Source organism: Colletotrichum graminicola (genome assembly GCF_000149035.1).
Source record: "Colletotrichum graminicola M1.001 genomic scaffold supercont1.9, whole genome shotgun sequence".
NCBI lineage: Eukaryota > Fungi > Ascomycota > Sordariomycetes > Glomerellales > Glomerellaceae > Colletotrichum > Colletotrichum graminicola.
Window position 1 is genome coordinate 844,765 of NW_007361013.1, and position 19,025 is coordinate 863,789.

The following is a 19,025-nucleotide window of genomic DNA, read 5'->3' on the forward strand; positions in this document are numbered from 1 at the left end:
GCCCCTGTCTTGTCCCGGCTAAAACAGCCAAGTGGCCGCGTCCCGCGTCCCAACCGCTGCCGGGCATAATCCACACTTGCCCGTCTCTCACCGATCCGGTGCCCCACTGCCGTGTTTTGAGCACCCTCATTCTGTCAAGTTTGAGCTTCTTTCATTTCCTGTGGCCAATTCCATCATTTCCGATGCTCACCTACACGCACTCAGCTTTCGCGGCACCCCCACCCCCCTTGGTTACCTACCACACATTCACACCCTACCTTACCCCCTGCTTAACCCGGCGTCGTGGACTCCACGACTACCCTTGTCCTAGTCGCCAATCCTTTGGCGGGCCACGACTATGGTGAACTCATGGTCCATACCTGAGGAGATCCCTTGTCCCATCCTGGGTTACTCGATATCCTTTTCTTGCATATTCCGTCGCGGCAACTGCGTAATTCTGCGTCTCCATGCGGGAAAAAGGGCAACTGACCGTACCTGGGTCGCTTCGAGTCTGCCCTGCCCATTACGCGGTGTCTATGATCAGGTCCGGCATGTAAGTGCTAGTCCTCGAGACACATCTGTAGCAGCCTGGATATTCCGGCTTTCAATATAAACTGAGGCTTTTCCCTAGCTCCATGAAGACTGAATCATGTCAGTACGGAGTATAGACGAACCATAACAGTTCCCTTCCTTGTTTACTGCCATATTAGTCGGCCCTCCTTTATATCTTACGTCTGTTGTCCATATCAGTGTCGTGTTAGCCCAAGACAATCAAGCTGGGATATATTTCGGATCACAATCCACAGTGATATCGGTAGCTAGCCGGTGTTCAGTTGTAAGTGCATCACGGCTCTGCTTTCCAGATTGTCCTGCTAACAGTCCAGGCTCCTTCAACTTCGCGCCTGCGATCCCTGTGGTTCAATACGCAAAGGTCTGCCTTTCGGGAGTCAGGCAACTACCGCATTGCTAACTGCTCTTCTGGCAGGAACAGCCAACTGGTTCACGTTCAGATTAAAGTACACGAGAATCGTGACTGGATCCCCTGGCGTGGTTGACAATGTCTTCTAAGGCCTCGAAACCGTCAGAACCCAGCTCGAAGAAACAGCACTCGCCAAAACCCAAGTCCAAGTCTAATTCCAAATCCAATTCAAATTCCAAGTCCATGAACGACGACTGGGCTGAAATTAGCGACCCTGAGGAGCGCCGGCGCATACAAAACCGCCTGGCCCAGAGGAAGTTCAGTATGTTGCCGAACCAAGCCCCAAGCCACACTTGCGAGGTCTTGCTGACCGGCTGGCCAGGGAAGAAGACACAAGACAGCAAAGAGAAGGCCGTTCGCGACGCCCACAACGAGTCCAACGCTCACAACGCCTACGCCATCGCCTCGCCCTCCGCGGCGGCGACGGCAACGGTGGAAGAGGAGTCCGGCCTGCCATGGGGGAGCATCAACTTCAATCACGTCATCGCCCGAGGCCATGAGCACGAGAGCCGACGCGGCAGCGGCCGCGACGACTATGTCCGTGAAGAGCCGCACTACGCAGCCGGCTACGCCTCCAGCTACACGGGAGGCTATAACCAGCCCGCGAGCTACGGGAGTAGTGGGGGCGAGGACTACTACTATGGCGGCGAATCGCCATTCTTCTTCGACTATGACCAGAGTGGCGACCTGAGCCACGGGCAGGCTGGACCGTAGGGCCGCTAGCAGACTGAGCTGACGCGCCTGACCAACGCAAACCCCCGTGAGCTAAAATCGAATCCCGGTGTGCTCAAAACGCACTGAAACTTCCTGCTCGCGGAGCCCTTGATCGAAAGATCTGGGCATGGCTGGCTTGTACAAAACAGGGACGGCCTTCAGGACATTTTATCACCTAATTTAAGGCGTGGAACCCCCTGCCGTTCCCCTCTCCTTTTCATTCATGTACCCCTCTCTCCTCCCGTTTGTCTTTTCGTACCTGTATCTGGGGAAAGCATGCGGCAGGTTTGGCTTATGGAGTTTGGCGAAGGGAGGACACCCACACAAACAGTTTATGTGGGCACGATGACGAAGGTTACAGATAACCATATCAGTTGTTAATAAAGACCACTCTGACTCTTTCTTCCAACGTATTGTTTCATTCTTGACTATGTATGGATGCTTGACCCCTGACCTCAAATTGAGGCCACCGGAAACCCCTGAACCCTAAGAAGTCTTGTTGTTCTACGTGCCCCCCCCTTCTATGGCTAAAATTGCCATTCGGCGATTTGGTTAGTAGGGACATGTTAGGCACAGCGACCAGAGAGGGTTCCGGTATCTGACCAGAAGTCGAGACCAAGATCCCCATAATGCTTCGTCCAAGATGGCTGTACACCTCCAACTTCTTTTCTTCTTCTTCTTTTTTTCGGAGTTTGACTTTAGGCACCAAGTCCACCCCCGAACTGAGTTCTGTACACAAAGGAAGCCTAGCACCCGCGTTCACCCTGATCTCGCAAACCCGTCATCCAAGCTCGACAGGCGATGCAAGAGAGGGATCCAGACTCGAAGCTATGTGACGTCCTCTGTCCCCGCATGAACTCTGTGTGCATGGGGAGGCGTTCCAAACAGACAACGTCGAAAAAGCAGTGGCTTGTTGGCCTCATGTAAGTCGCGCATGCGAATAGGGCATAGCGCACGTTTGTACGAGACAACGTGACCCGCGCCAGGCTGCCTTGGCTGGCGGCGTGTTAGCCTAACCACCCTAGGAGGCGTCGGGTTAGAGCTGCGGGAGGGTAAGACGGTAGCCATTTCGGTTCATTCGAGACCCGTATACTTGACCGAACGCCCTGCGCAGGTCCTGGGAGGGTCACAATGGAGACAGGTGGAACCACGGCGACGACACGACGGCCGTAACTACCTAGGATAGAGAAGAAGACTTGGCGAGGCAGAGGCAGGCAGGATGGAATAGAAAAGTCCGGGGTTTTAGCTACGCCACTTTGGAGATGGTAGGCGAGAGTGCGATGGATGGATAATTAGAGTGGAGCGACAGTTCAGCCCTGCCGTATCTTGCCGGATAAGGAAAGGTCAGAGCTTCAAGGAACCTCGGTACGTACTGCCGGACACTACGGATACACCGTAGCACAGATCACATACCCCACGCAGCAGGGGTGGGGAAGTGATGGGATGACCTGACCGCCCGGCAGAAATGGGCTCTTGCCGGAATTTTTTTGTCGGTTTGTCGGTTTGTCAGTTCGACCGGACACTGCGACATTCGCGGTCTGGCAGAATCAGAGGCGGGAAACTAGTCAGCTGATGAATATCTTGCCACACTTTGTCTCCACAGTTACTCAAGGACCCGAGGACACTTGCACGACCAGGCCAATTCGTTCATGATGGCGCCAGACGGAGACCAGACCAAGAAGGAGCCCGTCGATCCCGCGAAGCAGAACCGCCGGCTTGCAGCCAAGGGTGAGAGTCGAGCCCGAACCCATGCGATTTTGAGCACCGGCACCCAACTAGACCGTTTCACTTACTAACCTATATATCGATAGAGAGGCTCAAGGCTGAGAAGAAGGCGAAGAAACAGGAGAAGGCCCAGGCCAAGCGCGAGCGCAAGGCCAACGCAACCCGCGCGGGCAAATGGTCGGACCGGGGAAAGAAAAAGAATCCGGAGCGCCAAAAAAAGAAGGAAGACAAGCTGTTCAACCGCATGCTGAAGCGTGCCGACAAGCTCGAGGAGCAGGCTAAGAAGCTCATGGCCGATGCGGCGCGCACGCGCGCGAAGCATGCGGCAATAGCCCAGCGGAGGGCGGTGAGTTTATCTGAGCATGAAGGAAAGTCAGAAGGCAATTGCTAACTTGTGTGGCTTGCAGAAGATCGCCGCCGAGGAGAAGGAGCTCGAGAGCAAGAATGAGGAAATTAAGATCTATGACGACGAGAGCGACTCCGACGCGGATTCCTCCTCCGACTCGTCGTTAGCGTCTTCATCGTCCGACTCGGACTCGGAATCCGAGGCTGAGGCGGAAGAGGGCGGCGTGCCTGTCGAGGACGGAGACGTCCATATGAAGTCCGAATCACCGAACCCCAGCGCGCAGCTCCGCGCCGAGAGCGAGGCCAGAGCGTTGAGCCACGAGCAGCAGATGGAGATCGACGAGGAAGAGAAGTCCAAGAAGTCCAAGAAGTCCAAGAAGAGCAAGAAGCCCGAGGAGAAGGTCGAGGAGGCGACGCCCGCCAAAAGGGAAAAGAAGGATAAGAAGGGATCCAAGGCCGAGGAGCCTGCTGCTGTCGAAGAGGCTGCCCAGACCGAGGAAACGCCTGCAACAAAGGAGAAGAAGGATAAGAAGAAGAGCAAGAAGGCGAAGGCCCCAGAACAGGTCGAGGAGGAGGCGCAAGAGCCCGCCAAAAAGTCGGACAAGAAGCGTAAGCGCTCGAGGGAGGATGAGGAGGAGGACGACGACGATGACTCCGAAGGCGGGGCTGCGGTCACCGACGAGACACCCAGTAAGAAGTCGAAGGACAAGAAGAAGACGAAGAAGCAGAAGAAGGAGGAGACGGACAAGACCTCCGCCGTCAACGCCGCGGCCGCGGCCGAAACGTGGGACGTCGAGCAACTCAAGGGCGGCGCAGACCGCCAGCAGAAGTTCATGCGACTTCTCGGCGGCGGCAAGAAGGGTGCAGCCGCGGCGAGTGCCCCGCCCCCCGGCTCCAAAGGCAAGCGTGACATTGGCAAGATCACACAGGAGCTCGAGCAGCAGTTCCAGGCCGGCGTGCAGATGAAGTACGAGGGCGGTGGCCAGCGTCGCGGCCTCGGCGCATAATATGCACTGCCGCTGCCGCTGCCGCTGCTCCTAAGGCAAAGAAGGCGATGCTGAAGCCGGCGTTGAAGAAGACGCGCTGGGGCTCCTTGTTGTCATTTTCCCACGGTGGTTTTAATTACTGCAGCCCTGGCGTTTGCGAGGGCAAAATCAGTGGAGTCACAGACCAGGTGAAAGGAACCGAAAAGCATTGCTTTGTAGAATAAGAGAAAAAAAGATTGGGAATGCTTCTGAGCCGTTGACCGTTAGTCAAGCTACATGTGGATGGAGAAATAAGACGAAATACAATGCGCTGACAAATGGGGGAGCGTATTTTCTTGCTTCCCCCGAAATAACAAGAGGCATAAAGAGCATTGTTTTGTAAAGACTCATCTCCGACCCCAGTGCCGGGAGGCCAAGATCTTGGGTGCCGGTTGCCGAGATTCAAATGCCTGAAGAAATTCTTCCTCTCCTCCGAGGCCAAGTGAGCTGCGTCTTGTTTGCCTGCAAGCTCCTCCCGACCCGAGGTCCTTCCTATGCCAAAACGAGAGCAGGAACTCTGGTGGCTTACTGAGCAGGGATCGTAAGCCTTCGTCAGACAGACCCCGCTCTCATTTTCTAACCCCTTGTTCATCCCCTGAATGGTATTTTGTGACTGAGTGCGAGTGAGGGTCGAGTCAATTTAGAAGCCAAACATGCGAGAGCAGGCCTCAAAGACAATACCGCCAAAGACGACGAAGGCGAGGAGACCTGCACACAAGAGAGGTGTTAGCGGCGGTCGCAGAGGGATACAACAGATATATCTCGAGGGGCTGGCAACACGGGCAAAGGGCGGCGAAATGAATCGCGGGACCAGGTGCAGAAGTCTTGGTAAAGAGGGAGCTGCTCACCAAGCCATACAGGAGAGATAGGCGACTTGGGCGCCTCCTTGGTGCGCTTCTTGATCTGATCCTCGGATTTACCCATACGGGACTCGTTGTCCTTAGCGAACTTTGCGTTTGCGCGTCTCTGTTGGGGTGTTTGCGCCTGAAGGTTGGGACGTTAGCAATGGGACAGAATCATTTCGGCGCACTGGAAGAATCAATTGAAGATAAAGAGGACATTGTAGGATGACTGACTCCTTGTGGAGACGTCAACGTACCATTGTGAATGTGTGTGAGTCTGTATTAGGTGTGTGGTGGGACGCTGTGGATGGTCAAGGTTTTGTCTGTTTGGGTGACAAGATGCCTTTTTTTATATTTCGGGCAGCAAGAAAGCAAAAGTGGTGTTTCGTGGTCTTTGCGAGTGAGGTTGTCGAACAGGTGTCGAGAGAAGAAAAGGGAAGCCGGTTGAAGGGACAGATTGCGCGAGGGAGCTTTGGCTAGAGCGGTTGAAGCCAATTACATTACCACGGGTAGGTAGGCAGGTAGGTAGGTGCGCGCTCCGCTGATCAGACCGCCCTGGCATTTGGTGACGGGAATTGACCCATTCACCCTGGGAAGGGACCCCGAAGTGGCACCTCACTAGGAGGTACCGCGTAGAGCCGGTCGTTCGGGACATGTGTCGTCAAATGGGAAAATACGGGGCGTGCAACCTATTTGGCGTCAGGGGTAATTATTCCCCAGCCCACACGCTGTGCATGCACTTATTAGTTACCTATCTAGATAGGTACCTACATGACATACCTAGGTAGGTATGTATTTACGTCCTGGGGGCCGAGGGGGACCTATTACCTGCCTTGACTGAGGTACCTCCTAATCTACCTACCTACCTAGGTAGTTGTGCACGAAACCTGAGGCCGCTGTGTCCTAGCTAGGTTAGTCAGCATCGCCGCTCTTGCTCAGGCTTGCGTCACCTATGCTTAGTGCTGCTTAGGATATAAATCACCTTAATTACCCCCTCCCTAAGGACGCATCTAACTGTCTGCTTAAATTTTAACACTGCCTTGTTATTCCTACATATAGATTATTAACTTTACGCGACTTTTACTATACATAAGGACTTAGTTACTGCTACTAGGAGACAGGATAAGTATAGGTTTAGGCAAGTGACCTAGCTCCTAGTGTACTTAACATCTAGGCGCCCTCAAATTCAACTTTTCAGCATCCCCTTTCTCGAAGGACAGGAGCATCTAAGCTACTGGGTGAGGGGGATGTACAACCGATTAGCCGAGCGCCCGACCTCCCATCTGCCCGTCGCCTTGCAGGCCTACTGCCAATTGACATTCGGACACACTACCTCGGCAATCCTGACCTAGTCCGTCAACCACGGGTCTTGCAGAAGTTGCCTCGCTGTAGGCCGAGCGTTCGGGTCCCACGTAAGGGCTCTCCGAATGAATTGCAGAAACTTGAGATTATTTTCAAGTTTAGTCTCCGCTGCCTCGAGGGTTTTCTCTCTCGGGATAGGTACGAACTCGCTCCAGTTTCCTAGGAGACAGTGGTCAGACTTCCCACCAGAGGGATTTGATACTAGAGTGTAATTTTATCAAACGAACCATGTTCATCCCAGTACTCAAGCGCTCGATTACGATGCCGGTTAAGGAGCTCTGGAGGTGGTGGGCCTAGTGCCGCGACGAGTTCGGCGAAGTGAACCCCGTCCGAGAAGCTGCCGTCTTCTTTGCGGGCACTGAACAGCGTCTTTCCTTCTAGGAGATCCCACGCCTGAGATACAGAAAGAGTTATTAGTAAGTCGGCCAATGGAACCGCAACTTCAATTCAAGCACATACTGTAAGTCCTACGCTCCAGATGTCGACCGGACAGCCCCATTGGATATGCAAGAGCGTCTCCGGGGCCCGGTACATGATTGGCATGATGTCGCCAGCGTGGGGACCAGGGCCGAGCCTAGCTTCCCCAAAATCAGAAAGCAGTAGTGGCCCAGCCCTAGGCTTCATCAGGCGGGAAAGGTAGATTGTGCGTTCTTCAAGTTGCTTGCGAGGAACGGGGCTCGAGAATTCATTTTCTTCCAGCTTTTGGAAGAGAGAGTCGTCATTTGTCCCAAGGAGCAGATTACCGGGATGAACATCTGATGTTGTCTCAGCTGCGATGTCGGGCATGTTTGTTTCTGCGAAAATGCATAGGAAACATGGTATCAGGGAGTGCACACGTACCAGTATGCACGCATTGTACCTCTGTATGCAGGAAATCAAGCGCTTCAAGAAGCTCTTTAATAGCACCCTTCACAAACCCCTCAGGAAATCCGCAACCGTCCATAAACACCTTGTCCATGTCACGGATGCTCATTTGAGAAACCTGAAGAGCAAGCGCAACATGCTTGCCATAAGGGCCAATTACTTCAAAAGAAGAGAACAGCTTTCTGACATTTTTTGCGCCAGGGTGCCGGCTTGGGAGAAACTTATCTAAGTGCTTGTAAAACGGCAACTCCCGGTGCTGGACTGAGTTATGAATGTAGATTTTAAGCGCTACGTATTGGTGATATCTATGCTGTACGATTAGTACACTTGTTACACTTAGACTGGATTACTGACCGGAGGTCACGCGCAAGCCATATAGTGGAGGACGAGCCATAGCCAAGTTTCGCTACAGTTTGGAACTGGTTATTAAAGACCTCGCCAAGTCGAACAGGATAGAAGTGTTCTGAGCTGTATTCCGGCATAGTCTCCTCCTCAACAAGCTGATCTTGCCTAATAGCATTAAATCCTACTACTGGAAACGTCCGGGGCGTTGAATGTGGGCGCTGAGACGACATGTTATATTTGGCAGCGAGTGAGCTGATTGTTGAAGCCATTGGTATGTGATGCTGAGCTCGAGGAGTCAAGAAAGAAATGAAATAAGTCGGTAAAGTAGGATGGGGAAGTCGTCGACGGACGACTCGGCATGGCGCCATGACAGTTGATCTGGAGTGGAGCATATATGTGATGGGTTTGCGATGGAAAGCTTATGGCAGAAGACGTTGTGTCCGGAAATTCCCCGGCAATTGAACTTTCTTCAGGCGAAGCTGTGGCCAATTGCGCGATACAGTCTGTCGCGTTGGCAGCGTCCAAAACCTCCTGCTTGGTCCGTGCGCTGAAATCACCTCTTTTCTAGAAACTAGAATTTCTAGAATCTAAGATAACAAAAGAAATAATATACAGTTAAATATATAAAAAATATAAATTAGTAGATAAAGATCTTATATAGCTATATAAACTTTCTTGAATTTAATACTATTTATGTCTCTTTTAAATTCTAGATGTTAGAAATTCTAGCCTGGACGCTGCTGGCGCAACAGGAAAATTTTTGGTGGTTGCGTTAGCAGCGACCAACCTGGGATTTAGACGTTGGTCGCTGCCAACGCAACCACTAAAAATTTGCTGCCAACGCAACCACTAAAAATTTTCCTGTTGCGCCAGCAGCGTCCAGGCCAGAATTTCTAGAATCTAAAGTAGTATATTATAAATACATAGGTAAGTTAAATAAAAAATAGCCTATAGCAGATCTAGGGACACACTACTTAGATAAATAACTATAGATTTATAGCTATTTTACTTCATTTGTTGTCTTAGATTCTAGAAATTCTAGTTTCTACGGATAGAAAAGAGGTGATTTCAGCGCATGGACCAAGCAGGAGGTTTTGGACGCTGCCAACGTGTAATAGACTATTGAAATCACGAAGAAGTATTGGTGATCGTAGGTCTTGTATTGCACAGAAGCTGAATCTTGGAGAACTATTCTCCTGCGATTCGTGAGGCTATCGCCAGCTAAATACGCCCCACTCCCTGAAACACTATGCTAACCTTAAGATAGTTAGGCAGCTGTCGCCACCTGGTCTCAGGCGGCGCCCTTCGGTCGAGCGGTCATTGTCCTGTGACACAACGCGACAGACTGTAGGAAATTGCGCGCGCGTAAAATCACGCGCCCCATGGGCCGACCCTGGCGTGGCGCTTAGACGAACAGGGTCGACAAGGTGTGTGTGTGTGTGTGTGTGTTATATTTAACGCCGGGACGTTCCTATAGACGACAAAGGGCGCCTAGGGCAGCTAGCTTAGGAGATATACAAAAAGCGCTCAGCTAGAGCCAGCCTATTGTAATATTCCAATACTAACCTCTTAGGAGGTTACTGGTGATTGTTCCTTCTGTTAAAGTGCCTAGAGGCTCAATCAGTGGGCTCCTTCCTTCTAGATATCCCCTTAAAATAGGCCTCTAGCCTGCCTAAAGCCTTCTATTCCTGCCTTATTTATCTAAGATATCTTCTACCTAGCTAGATTCCCGTACTTCTTCCTAGATAGTACTAATAAGTATTTAATACTAACTGCTTTAGTTTCTACCTATTCTAGAGCTACCCTAGGGAAAACTATAAAGAGAGAAAAACCTAGGGTAGCTAGTTATAGCTACATAAGGCTACATAAAGTATGTGTTGTTTACATTAGCTTAAACTCTCTAGAAGTAGCCTTTATGTAACAGGGCGCTGACAGTGACGCGCCTGCCAATAGACCTTCCAACGCCTGGCTCTACCCAATTGAGCCAGAACGCCAAAAGATCCACCAATGCTCAAGTGGTCCTCACTGAGCACTGCTGTCAACACCACTTATATGGCCAATCGCCAATCAATTGGGGATTGTCACCCTGTGACACTTTACCTAGTTACTTGATGTAGTGCATATCTAATTAATAATATGTTATGTTATAGAGGAAAGGGGTCCTAAATTAGTAGTGTTAAGGACAGATGTGTTAAGGGATTTTGGAAATGTGCGCCCTGTTAGGGGTGTAGGGCGCCTTCTATATGTTTCTCTAACAGAGGGGTCTGTACACCCATGGGTTGAAAAATAAATAGAAGGGAGAGTTGAGGGTCGACAAGGTTGCACATCGAGTTCACTTGCCGCCCAATCGCACTGTGATTACTGTGTAAGTGCGGCTTCCAACTGCCCACTCCTAACCAAGCTTGTCATGACTCTAAGCAGGTAGGTCAGAAGAAGCATAAATATCAATATAGTGCTGCCGCTGTAGTCTATGATTGAGTTTTCAATAGGAAAACATTTTTCATTAGAATAAGTCGCGAAATTCCCTTGAACCATTTACAAACTGGTTATTACATCCGTCGTTTTTATTTTATTTTAGAGTTCATCCCATCTACGCAACTTCAAGATGTCGGGTCGAGGATTCTCCACTACGGCCCGAGAGCCGTTGAATCTTATAGGGAAAGTTTCCTTACAAGATGTTAAACAGGTAAACGAGCCAATAGGAGCGCAATGGGCGGAGAATGTCCAGATTGTTGTGAGCTCAATCGAGAGTCAGGTCAGTAGCACAGTCCACATACACATCCGATACTCGGTGACTAACCTTCTCTCACAGCGCACAGACGTGGCTTCCTACGAAATTCAGTAAGGGTTCTTTTCCTTCCCTCGCTTGTGGCTTGCTAATGCTTAACAGAGGTGCAAAGGCTCACAAGTCGAGCAAAGACCCCAACGAGACCCAGGACGTCATCACGCTGGCATTTTACAGTCATAAAGGGACCAGGATCGGAAGTGCCCATGCCCGTGAGGACGGAACTTATACTTTTCAGGCCAGTCGTGCAGGCCGCTAGAAAATCGTCACATCGGTCACTTCGATTATTTGCGGCGTGGTATTGGGAGATGGAACGCTTTGCAGCGGACTTGGTCAGTAGGACGGAAGTTACAGTGGCCTTCACTGTTTTCGAAGGGATAGGCCAACACACCGGCCGCATACTTATTGAGGCTGTGCACTTATTACATCATTGAGCATGGACATAACGCTGGCGGCCGACGCCACCTAGCTACTCAGTGTATATATGTACCATTCATCTTTGTCAGTTTTGACTTTATCCTTAAGCCCCCTCCATGCAAACTTATAGCCATTACTGTTCTCCCTTCTCTCAATTACTACTTGCCTGGCCTTTTCTAAAAAGTTATATTTCCTAGAGTTAGGCGCTTGTATTAGGGCAGTGTAGCATAGTTATCCCTACTCTTAGTATAGTTTACAGCAAGTTTACTTGCGAACTAAAACACCAACGAGGGCTAGGCTTAGGGCGACTAGCCTAGGCTCACCCTCTGCTCAGCTTTGCTCAGCTTTGGCTCAGGTTAAAGCAGCCACAGATCAGTCCCCACACTCAATGCGGATTTGGGACAAAATTCTTGTCGCGGGTGACTATCTAGGTAGGTAGACTGCATGCGTACGGATACCAGGTACCTCCCTATGTACAAATCTTGAACTCCGGACCACTGCACATTAAACTGTGTGCCACGGGCAGCGGGACCCACGCGTGTTGCTGGGATGTGCGGGGGATATGCGCACCGCCACAGATCGGCGCGGCGCATTGCACATTGAATCGAATCTTTTGGTTTAAGCTACTACTGGGAGCAAGCTACTTTGCCTCCAGATGAACGACAACCGACAATCGACAACAACGAAGACGACGACAACGACGAAGACGACGACGAGCCATCAGTGAAACGAACCAACAATATTTCCTACATCTACACGGCGCAGCAGTGTTTGAACGAAAGAGTACAGCCTCGGGGGGACTGAAGCAGGAAAAGCAGAAACCGACATCGCCATCATGGCCGCGCGCAACGGCACCGCCGTTCTATGCAGGGCTCTCCGCACCCAGTACACAATGCACACCCCACATGCAGCTTCGCGCTTCTACTCGGGGTCACCAGATGCTGAGAAGAGGCCGTCGATAGTGGTCAGTGCCCAAGATGTCCCCGGGAGGGGGGATCCCTAGCTAACAGAAATCTCACCCCTTAGGCAAACTTTTACAAGACCTTTACCCGGCCCGTACTCAAGGTCCTTCTGATGGCGACCCTGACGTATCAGATCGCTTACTGGAGCTGGACGAAGCTCGAGCAGGACGAGATCCGCGAGGAGAAGGGGCGAGAAATCGAGGGCCTCGAGGCCAAGATCGCGGAGCTGCAGGCCGGCACCAAGGGGACGCAGGCGTAGAGACGGCCTGCGGTGTTGGTGACACATGGACGGGACTCGAACACAAGCCGGGCCTTAGTATGCAAAGATCGTCTGATCGAAATGGGTCTTGTGGCGTCGGCGCGGAAGGAAGATTGCATGCGATACCCCATACATCATCGTTATCAGATGGGCCGAGTCGGACTCGTCGCCAGAGGGAGAGGGAGAGCTATGATATCGGATTGAGGCAGAGCTTTCCGTGCGTGGTGAACTTTCTCCCTGCCCAACGGTCCTAACGTAGAGTGAGCGTCCCTTACTCTATATGGTATTATTGCTGTCACAAAAATGTACACTACTGTAGCATACTTGGAGTACCGCTCGTAACTGACAAGAGACCTAAACACAGGCCCGTTTAGAACTCATATGAAGGTCTACAAGATCATCTATTCGTTCAACTCTTCACGTCCACCTGCCTTGAACTACGGCTATTGCAGACATCTACACATGTGAATACATCATTGAAATACCACCCCGCCGAGTCAAACCTTTTGAAACGCCAATGCCATGCAACTTATAAAAAAATACAGACCCTCATTAAACAGTCGCGTTTTGCCTGTGATCCCTCATTGTGAAATACATCGGCCGCGTCCCCCAAACAAAGTATAATACCAGTACGTGGATGCTGTCGCTATTTTCGGTTCCGTCATTCATCAGAGCATGACTGCGCTAAGCGTGCCGACAATAAGGGCCGATAGCAAGCCCCACGACACCGACAGTAGCGAAGACGCCGAGGGACGGTGAACTGCGCCTGGGTAGTTGCAGGTAAGAAGGCCGTCTACCTGGATGGCGTAGCTTGAATTAAAGACAGCGTCGTCCGGCGTTGGACAGTTGAAGCCCAACGATGCCGGGCAGCTTTGTGCTATGTCGTAGCAGAGGTAGGCGCAGGGAAGAATTTCCCGGTACGGACCCGGCGCGATCATCTGGTCAATGAGGGGGTTTCTTGAATTCTGGTTGACACTGGCATTATACATGGCCTGTACGTCGGCGGGGAGCACAGTGCCATTGGGGAATGGCTGGTTTGTGTTCCTGACAAGGGAAAAGTTGGTAGGGTTGGTGAAGTCCTCGCATCGAGGAATTGTGACTGAGCACAGCCACTTCTTGTACGCGATCTCGCAGTCGGCGCAGTTTCGAGCGAGAGAATACCGCTGGACTGCCGGGGCCTCACAAGCCACCTGCGCGAGTTGCTTCTGGAAGTTGGCGTACATGTCCCTCGCGTAGTTGTCGTAGAACTGCGCGAGTTGAGCAATGTTCATCTTGTTGAAGTTGGCCGGCACGGCATACTCCGTTTCGTTGCAGAATTGCAAGTCAGTGATGATTTTGCAGTTATCGCCTAATGTCGCGTCAGTCATGGTTATGAGCAATGCATCTGTAATTATGTACATACCGTCTTTGGTCTCAAATGGCGTCGCCTCGAAGACACGACCACCACCTCCAGTGGATCCGGCCCCGTCTTGACGCTTCTTCATTGCTGACGAATTGCCAGTTTCAACCAGAATGCCCGTGTAGAAGGCACTTGCATTGAGACCGTTGAAGAAGAATTGCTGCTTCGGCAGGTTGCCGGGACCTCTCGTAGTCATGACGGTGCTTGCAAGGTTGCCGAACTTGCCGCCTTTCATCGCTGCAATCTGTGCGTAGTTCTCGAGTCCGCACATGGAATGTCGTACACCCTTCGTGGTGGGATAATCTTGGTTCTCGACGAACATGACAAACGGAGGGCCTTGCTCCATGATCTCTCGGATCCGCGTCTCATTTTGAGTGTCTGTCAGGTTCTGTGTAGTCAGAAGAGCGGCACTGGAGTCGCTGTCGACCCAAAGAAGCTCGGAGGGATTCGCATCGTAGCTGTGAAAGTAGTCATCTGTCGACACCGCAACTTCGAAGTTCCAATCCCCAGTAAACTTCTCGGCATCCTTCGCTGGCGCAGATATTCCAATGAACACATCTCCTGTCGTATTGACACGAAACATGGCGGCGCCTTCTTCAAACGGGATGGTGGTCTGTAGGGACGCGTTCTGTCCAGGCCCAGGGGTCTGATTGTCCTGGGACGTTGAGACGTACATCGCGATCTGTTGCGGATCTTCCTTCGTGTTGTTCCCCGCGCGCTGTGGCTGTATACACGTTGTCGCCGAGATATACACCGTCCTGCCCTGGGCCTGTCTGCGGCGTAAGCCACGATCCTCGTTTTCTAGATCAACATCCTCCGTAGATGCTAGCTCAGGAGAGGAGGAGTCGTTAACAACTTCGCGGAGCTCCAGCATGAGCGCTTCATCTTTTTCATTGAGAGAGTCGGCGAATATCGCAATCGCCTCGAAGACAAAGTTCTGGGTCGTGTTCCCTGGGACATTGCGGTTGATCGCGACATTATTCACAAGGCCCGTTACGCCGGCAGGCGCCCTTCCAACGATGCTGCGGTCAAAGGCAGCAAATTCCGGCTCGTAGGTTGGCTCCAGATGGCTTCTTGGTTCGAGGGAGTCATCGTGTTGGAGGTCGTCCAATAGTGGTTGCGTCGCACCAGTCAGTTCCGCGGCGAGGGCGAATGTGGGTGTCGACAGTAAATAGTAGAGGAGAATGAGAAGCAGCGAGGCAATCAGCGAGGCCGCCAGTCGTGATTGCAGAGGACTGAGCTGCATTGTGCGATCATGCCCTCCGGGGCTAGGTGACTTCGGAGTTCGTTTCGCTTGGGTGACGTCGCGGACGTCAGTCACTGGCGTGTCTCGAGGGATAGGGATCTGAGTGGGAATGCTCGATAAGCGCAACAGTTGTTGAAGTGTCGTTATCTGTAGTCGTAAGCTGGCCGCGTGCACCAGCTCATTCCATCATGGCACGTTGATCGGCGGGAGCAGTGTCGTTCTGCAGCTTGTCCAATTGGAAGCAAAAGCACTAAAACTGGTTTAGAAGACTGGGATCAAGCCGTAAAGGAGAGGTGGTAATGGGAAACGAGGGACAGATCGAATTTGGACTTGGGGGAGCATTCGGAAGGGAAAAACTGCCTTTGTCGTTTTAGAGAGTTTCAGATCCCAAACAGCTGAGAAGTCGAGCATACCTAGGTAGGCTACCGCGCCATCAGGTCTCCTCTGAACGGCTGCTGACGCCGGAGATCCCACTGAGCTGAGGTACCTAACACCAGCTTGACCAGGGGACGCAACCTGGTAGGGTGTGGAGACCCCTTTCGGCGTCTCGGAATCCACGGCCCCTCGCCCACAAAGTCCCTGAACGCCCTGAGGCCAAGGCACGGAGCGAGGAGACTCAGGAACGTTGCAGGCTGTCCCTCATTTGCCATCCACTTCTGTTTTCGAGGGTCGTTATGGTGACGAGTGACAATTCCAACAGATGATTCTAGCGTCAATGGGACAACAAAATGATGGTGGGCAGCATAGACAACGATGTTACACATAAGAGAAATGCTCGAATAATCCTTCCAAATACGACCTCCCCACACTCCTGAGCCCGACGTAGCCATGCTGAACCTAGCCGCTTCGTAGTTCCCGGGCGAACATTGTTGGCATGCGCTCCAGGTCGGAATCTGGCATCGCATTGCCTGATGCCTACTGATCGGCTCCCTACTCTAGTTGCCCATGACAAAGAAACAGATCGAACCTCCGAGTCGCTCTTTGTCTCAAGGTCAAGACGGCTTCAACCCCTCCCAACGCTTGTCACATGTCTTTACTTGGTCACTGCGGGAAGAGACAACGGGAACGCATGTCGCACTAGGGATCTTTCTTAGCACCGGGTACTGTCTAGTTCATTGTAGAAATCATTGACCCCGTATCCCGTAACGTATAGTAGCTCTATCTGGGTAACAGGAGCTCGTTCAACCGGTCCCGTCGTGACCTCGGGATCCTTGACCAAAATTGAACAAGCCATTACCGTTGTCGTCTAGGGGGTAAAGCTAGCCACTTAATACCTCATCCCGTCCTCTTTGTGTTCTTAGTCGCTGCATAACGTCCTTTTGACTAGCTAGCGAATGGTAATGGGATGAAGTCGAGCCAGCGGTGTAACTCGTCGTAGGTGGATGTCTCAAGGTAATCAACCTGCTTGATGAGCTAGTGCTGGTATGCATTTACTCGGCCTTGCCAGCCTGGGCACGGAGGCCAGAGGCGGTCGAGGCACCGGCGAAGTACTTGGCCAGCATGGGGGAGAGGAAGGAGTTGAAGATAATCTCAGCACCGCTGTTCACAGTCAGCCTCGGCTGTTGTGCTCCAAGGAGGGAGGGGGGCAGAACGTACCGGAAAGCAGGCAAAGCGAGCCACAGCAGGAAAACGAACTTGAAGGTGAAGTAGAAGGGGAACCAATAGACAACGTTGACAAGGCTCTCGGCAACGCTATTGCAGAATTTGTTAGCTGCAGTCGTTGTTGAGTGTTACCACCAGGGGCTACTAACGTGAAGAAGGCAAAGACGACCCAGTACTAGAGGAAGCAAAGGTTAGTTAAGGTTGAGGCACCGACAACTGCGGGGGAGAGTTGTAAACGTACGGTCAGCCACTGGGTATCATCCTGCTTGCTTGCAGTGAACAGAGCGTTCAGGGAATAGTATCCAGGAATGACGAAGCCAGCGATGTTGGTGAGAAGCTGGCCACCGAGGTTGAAAATAATGAGGAAAAAGTAGAGGGAGGCGACTCCGATGACGGCGTACGCCTTGGGGACATTGGTCGACTTCTCGATGTTATTAAGGGCGGGGTACTTGGACAGCTATCGCAACAGTCAGTCAGCATCAGAATACCATGATCATGTCGTGCTGTTGTCAGCACGACAATATTACCTCACGATCGAGCTGGCCGATGTAGTTCTGAACGCGATCCTGAGCAGACATATTGGCGGCTGAATGGAAGCTTGGCTGGGTTGCAAGAGCTGTGCGTTAATGCGCTGTGATAAGGGTTAGAACAAGGCCAGGTTGCAACAGACAAAGGGTGAGAGAGGGCGGCAGCTTTCGAAGAATTCGATGCAGGGGCACGGGCACTGACAGTTTGCTTGGTGGGTGATGTGGGTAGTATGCAAGGTCCACAGGAAGCTGTTGACGATGTCAGAATGTCAAGTCGACAGAATTGCAGAGTAATGGGGTTGAATGACCTTGGTTCTGCGTTGGAATTAACGGGTGAAAGGGAAAAGGCCGGATGACGACGTAACGTGTGCAGATCTGGCCAGTAGGAATGGTATGGGAGCCCTTTTGCGTCAAGCTTCGCTCGGGGCTAGCAATTGGGTCCAGGAGAGGGGAGGGGCACGAGCACGGGCACAAGAACAGAACAGCGAGGTAGCTTCAAGTCAGACCGACTTTGTGTGCCGGACGTATTTGCCCTGAGATCCATGTCCATCGTGTTAGCGGGTACTTGTCCACTGTGGTCTGGTCAAGGCCTGGATTGGCGTCAGATTTCCCTCGCCTCAGATTCCCGCCCGTCCCGTCTCTCCAGTCTTCGCCAGCAGCCAGCACATCATCATTCGGTGTGTGCTTACACACGCTGATAAGATAAGGCGAGAGAAGCTTTGGTGTACGTATCCGTACATATTACCGAGATAGGTATGGTTCCTCAGCGGAGGGTGCGTGCTGGCTGGGGGTAGGGAAGCCTCTCTCCCTCCCACACTCACTTACGTTGCTTTGGGTTGCTGCCCGAGCATCATGGCCACATGTTGTGTGTTGTTGCTTATGCTCGTCCATCAATTTGACTGGCCAGAGCTGATGGTGGTTTCTCCGCGTGCTTGGAACAAAGTAAAAGTAACGTCGCTACGTACCTGCCGGACGCCAGTGGCAGAAAGTCGGAAACAGACAAAGTAAGCCGACTCCACATCATGCACCAACCACGGCCGTACTGGACCAATTGGAAAACCCAAACACGACCAAGCTACAACGGGACTGGCTGCTCCAGATTATTTGGGAACCCACGGCCTGCAAGATGCCATGCACATCACGTGAGTCCGTCCAGCCACGCAAATCACTCGTCCAAGACCTGAGTGGAGGCGACCAGCCGAGCCTTGGTTGTCAAGTCAACAAAACAGCGGGAAGGCCTTCCAAAACATTTCACACATCCACACTCTGCCTCCAGGTCTTGCTTCCCCCCCCCCCCCCCCCGACCACGTCCTTTAAGATCTCGACGCTCACCACGGCGCACCGCGCTCTTCTCGGCTGCAGGGATTCGGATTGCTCCTCCTGACCTCGACGCTTCTGTTTCTCTTGCTCACTTGTTCGTCGTCGGCCAGCGCACGTTTACTTCTTTATTGTTTGGAAACGGCGCCTTGCATGACCCGTGTGTTTTCATCCCAGAACAACAACATCACTACTATACCACCGATACGACAAGTAGACGACGATGGATCACGGTACGCTTCACAGTTCTCCAAAATGCTTCTCTGCACCGAGATCGCCCTTCTACCTGCGTTTTATTGGCTGATCATCCGAGGTAAACAGAACACCTTGC

At 52.0% G+C, this 19,025-nt stretch overlaps 8 protein-coding genes across 8 annotated transcripts; 4 read left to right on the forward strand and 4 right to left on the reverse strand.

Moving 5' to 3' along the window:
- Positions 1–1,036: 1,036 nt before the first annotated feature.
- On the forward strand, positions 1,037–1,672 carry GLRG_03225 (uncharacterized protein; the record flags this gene model as incomplete). The annotated part of the gene is made up of 2 exons (XM_008093910.1): positions 1,037–1,220; positions 1,281–1,672. The coding sequence occupies 2 exons, from the start codon at positions 1,037–1,039 to the stop codon at positions 1,670–1,672; spliced, it is 576 nt and encodes a 191-aa protein (XP_008092101.1).
- Positions 1,673–3,324: 1,652 nt separating this feature from the next.
- On the forward strand, positions 3,325–4,749 carry GLRG_03226 (uncharacterized protein; the record flags this gene model as incomplete). Its single annotated transcript, XM_008093911.1, has 3 exons — positions 3,325–3,400; positions 3,484–3,743; positions 3,805–4,749. 3 exons carry the CDS (start codon positions 3,325–3,327, stop codon positions 4,747–4,749), a joined length of 1,281 nt encoding a protein of 426 aa, XP_008092102.1.
- Positions 4,750–5,407: 658 nt separating this feature from the next.
- On the reverse strand, positions 5,408–5,869 carry GLRG_03227 (uncharacterized protein; the record flags this gene model as incomplete). Its single annotated transcript, XM_008093912.1, has 3 exons — positions 5,408–5,475; positions 5,616–5,751; positions 5,867–5,869. The coding sequence occupies 3 exons, from the start codon at positions 5,867–5,869 to the stop codon at positions 5,408–5,410; spliced, it is 207 nt and encodes a 68-aa protein (XP_008092103.1).
- A 1,088-nt stretch (positions 5,870–6,957) lies between these two features.
- On the reverse strand, positions 6,958–8,449 carry GLRG_03228 (protein kinase domain-containing protein; the record flags this gene model as incomplete). Its single annotated transcript, XM_008093913.1, has 5 exons — positions 6,958–7,130; positions 7,199–7,364; positions 7,431–7,741; positions 7,812–8,140; positions 8,190–8,449. The coding sequence occupies 5 exons, from the start codon at positions 8,447–8,449 to the stop codon at positions 6,958–6,960; spliced, it is 1,239 nt and encodes a 412-aa protein (XP_008092104.1).
- Positions 8,450–10,785: 2,336 nt separating this feature from the next.
- On the forward strand, positions 10,786–11,224 carry GLRG_03229 (uncharacterized protein; the record flags this gene model as incomplete). The annotated part of the gene is made up of 3 exons (XM_008093914.1): positions 10,786–10,935; positions 10,993–11,021; positions 11,071–11,224. 3 exons carry the CDS (start codon positions 10,786–10,788, stop codon positions 11,222–11,224), a joined length of 333 nt encoding a protein of 110 aa, XP_008092105.1.
- A 993-nt stretch (positions 11,225–12,217) lies between these two features.
- GLRG_03230 (uncharacterized protein) lies at positions 12,218–12,603 on the forward strand (the record flags this gene model as incomplete). The annotated part of the gene is made up of 2 exons (XM_008093915.1): positions 12,218–12,346; positions 12,409–12,603. The coding sequence occupies 2 exons, from the start codon at positions 12,218–12,220 to the stop codon at positions 12,601–12,603; spliced, it is 324 nt and encodes a 107-aa protein (XP_008092106.1).
- Positions 12,604–13,271: 668 nt separating this feature from the next.
- GLRG_03231 (calcium influx-promoting protein ehs1) lies at positions 13,272–15,248 on the reverse strand (the record flags this gene model as incomplete). Its single annotated transcript, XM_008093916.1, has 2 exons — positions 13,272–13,951; positions 14,006–15,248. 2 exons carry the CDS (start codon positions 15,246–15,248, stop codon positions 13,272–13,274), a joined length of 1,923 nt encoding a protein of 640 aa, XP_008092107.1.
- Positions 15,249–16,678: 1,430 nt separating this feature from the next.
- Positions 16,679–17,428, reverse strand: GLRG_03232 (HVA22 family TB2/DP1 protein; the record flags this gene model as incomplete). The annotated part of the gene is made up of 5 exons (XM_008093917.1): positions 16,679–16,787; positions 16,845–16,940; positions 17,000–17,025; positions 17,092–17,307; positions 17,378–17,428. 5 exons carry the CDS (start codon positions 17,426–17,428, stop codon positions 16,679–16,681), a joined length of 498 nt encoding a protein of 165 aa, XP_008092108.1.
- Positions 17,429–19,025: the final 1,597 nt, after the last annotated feature.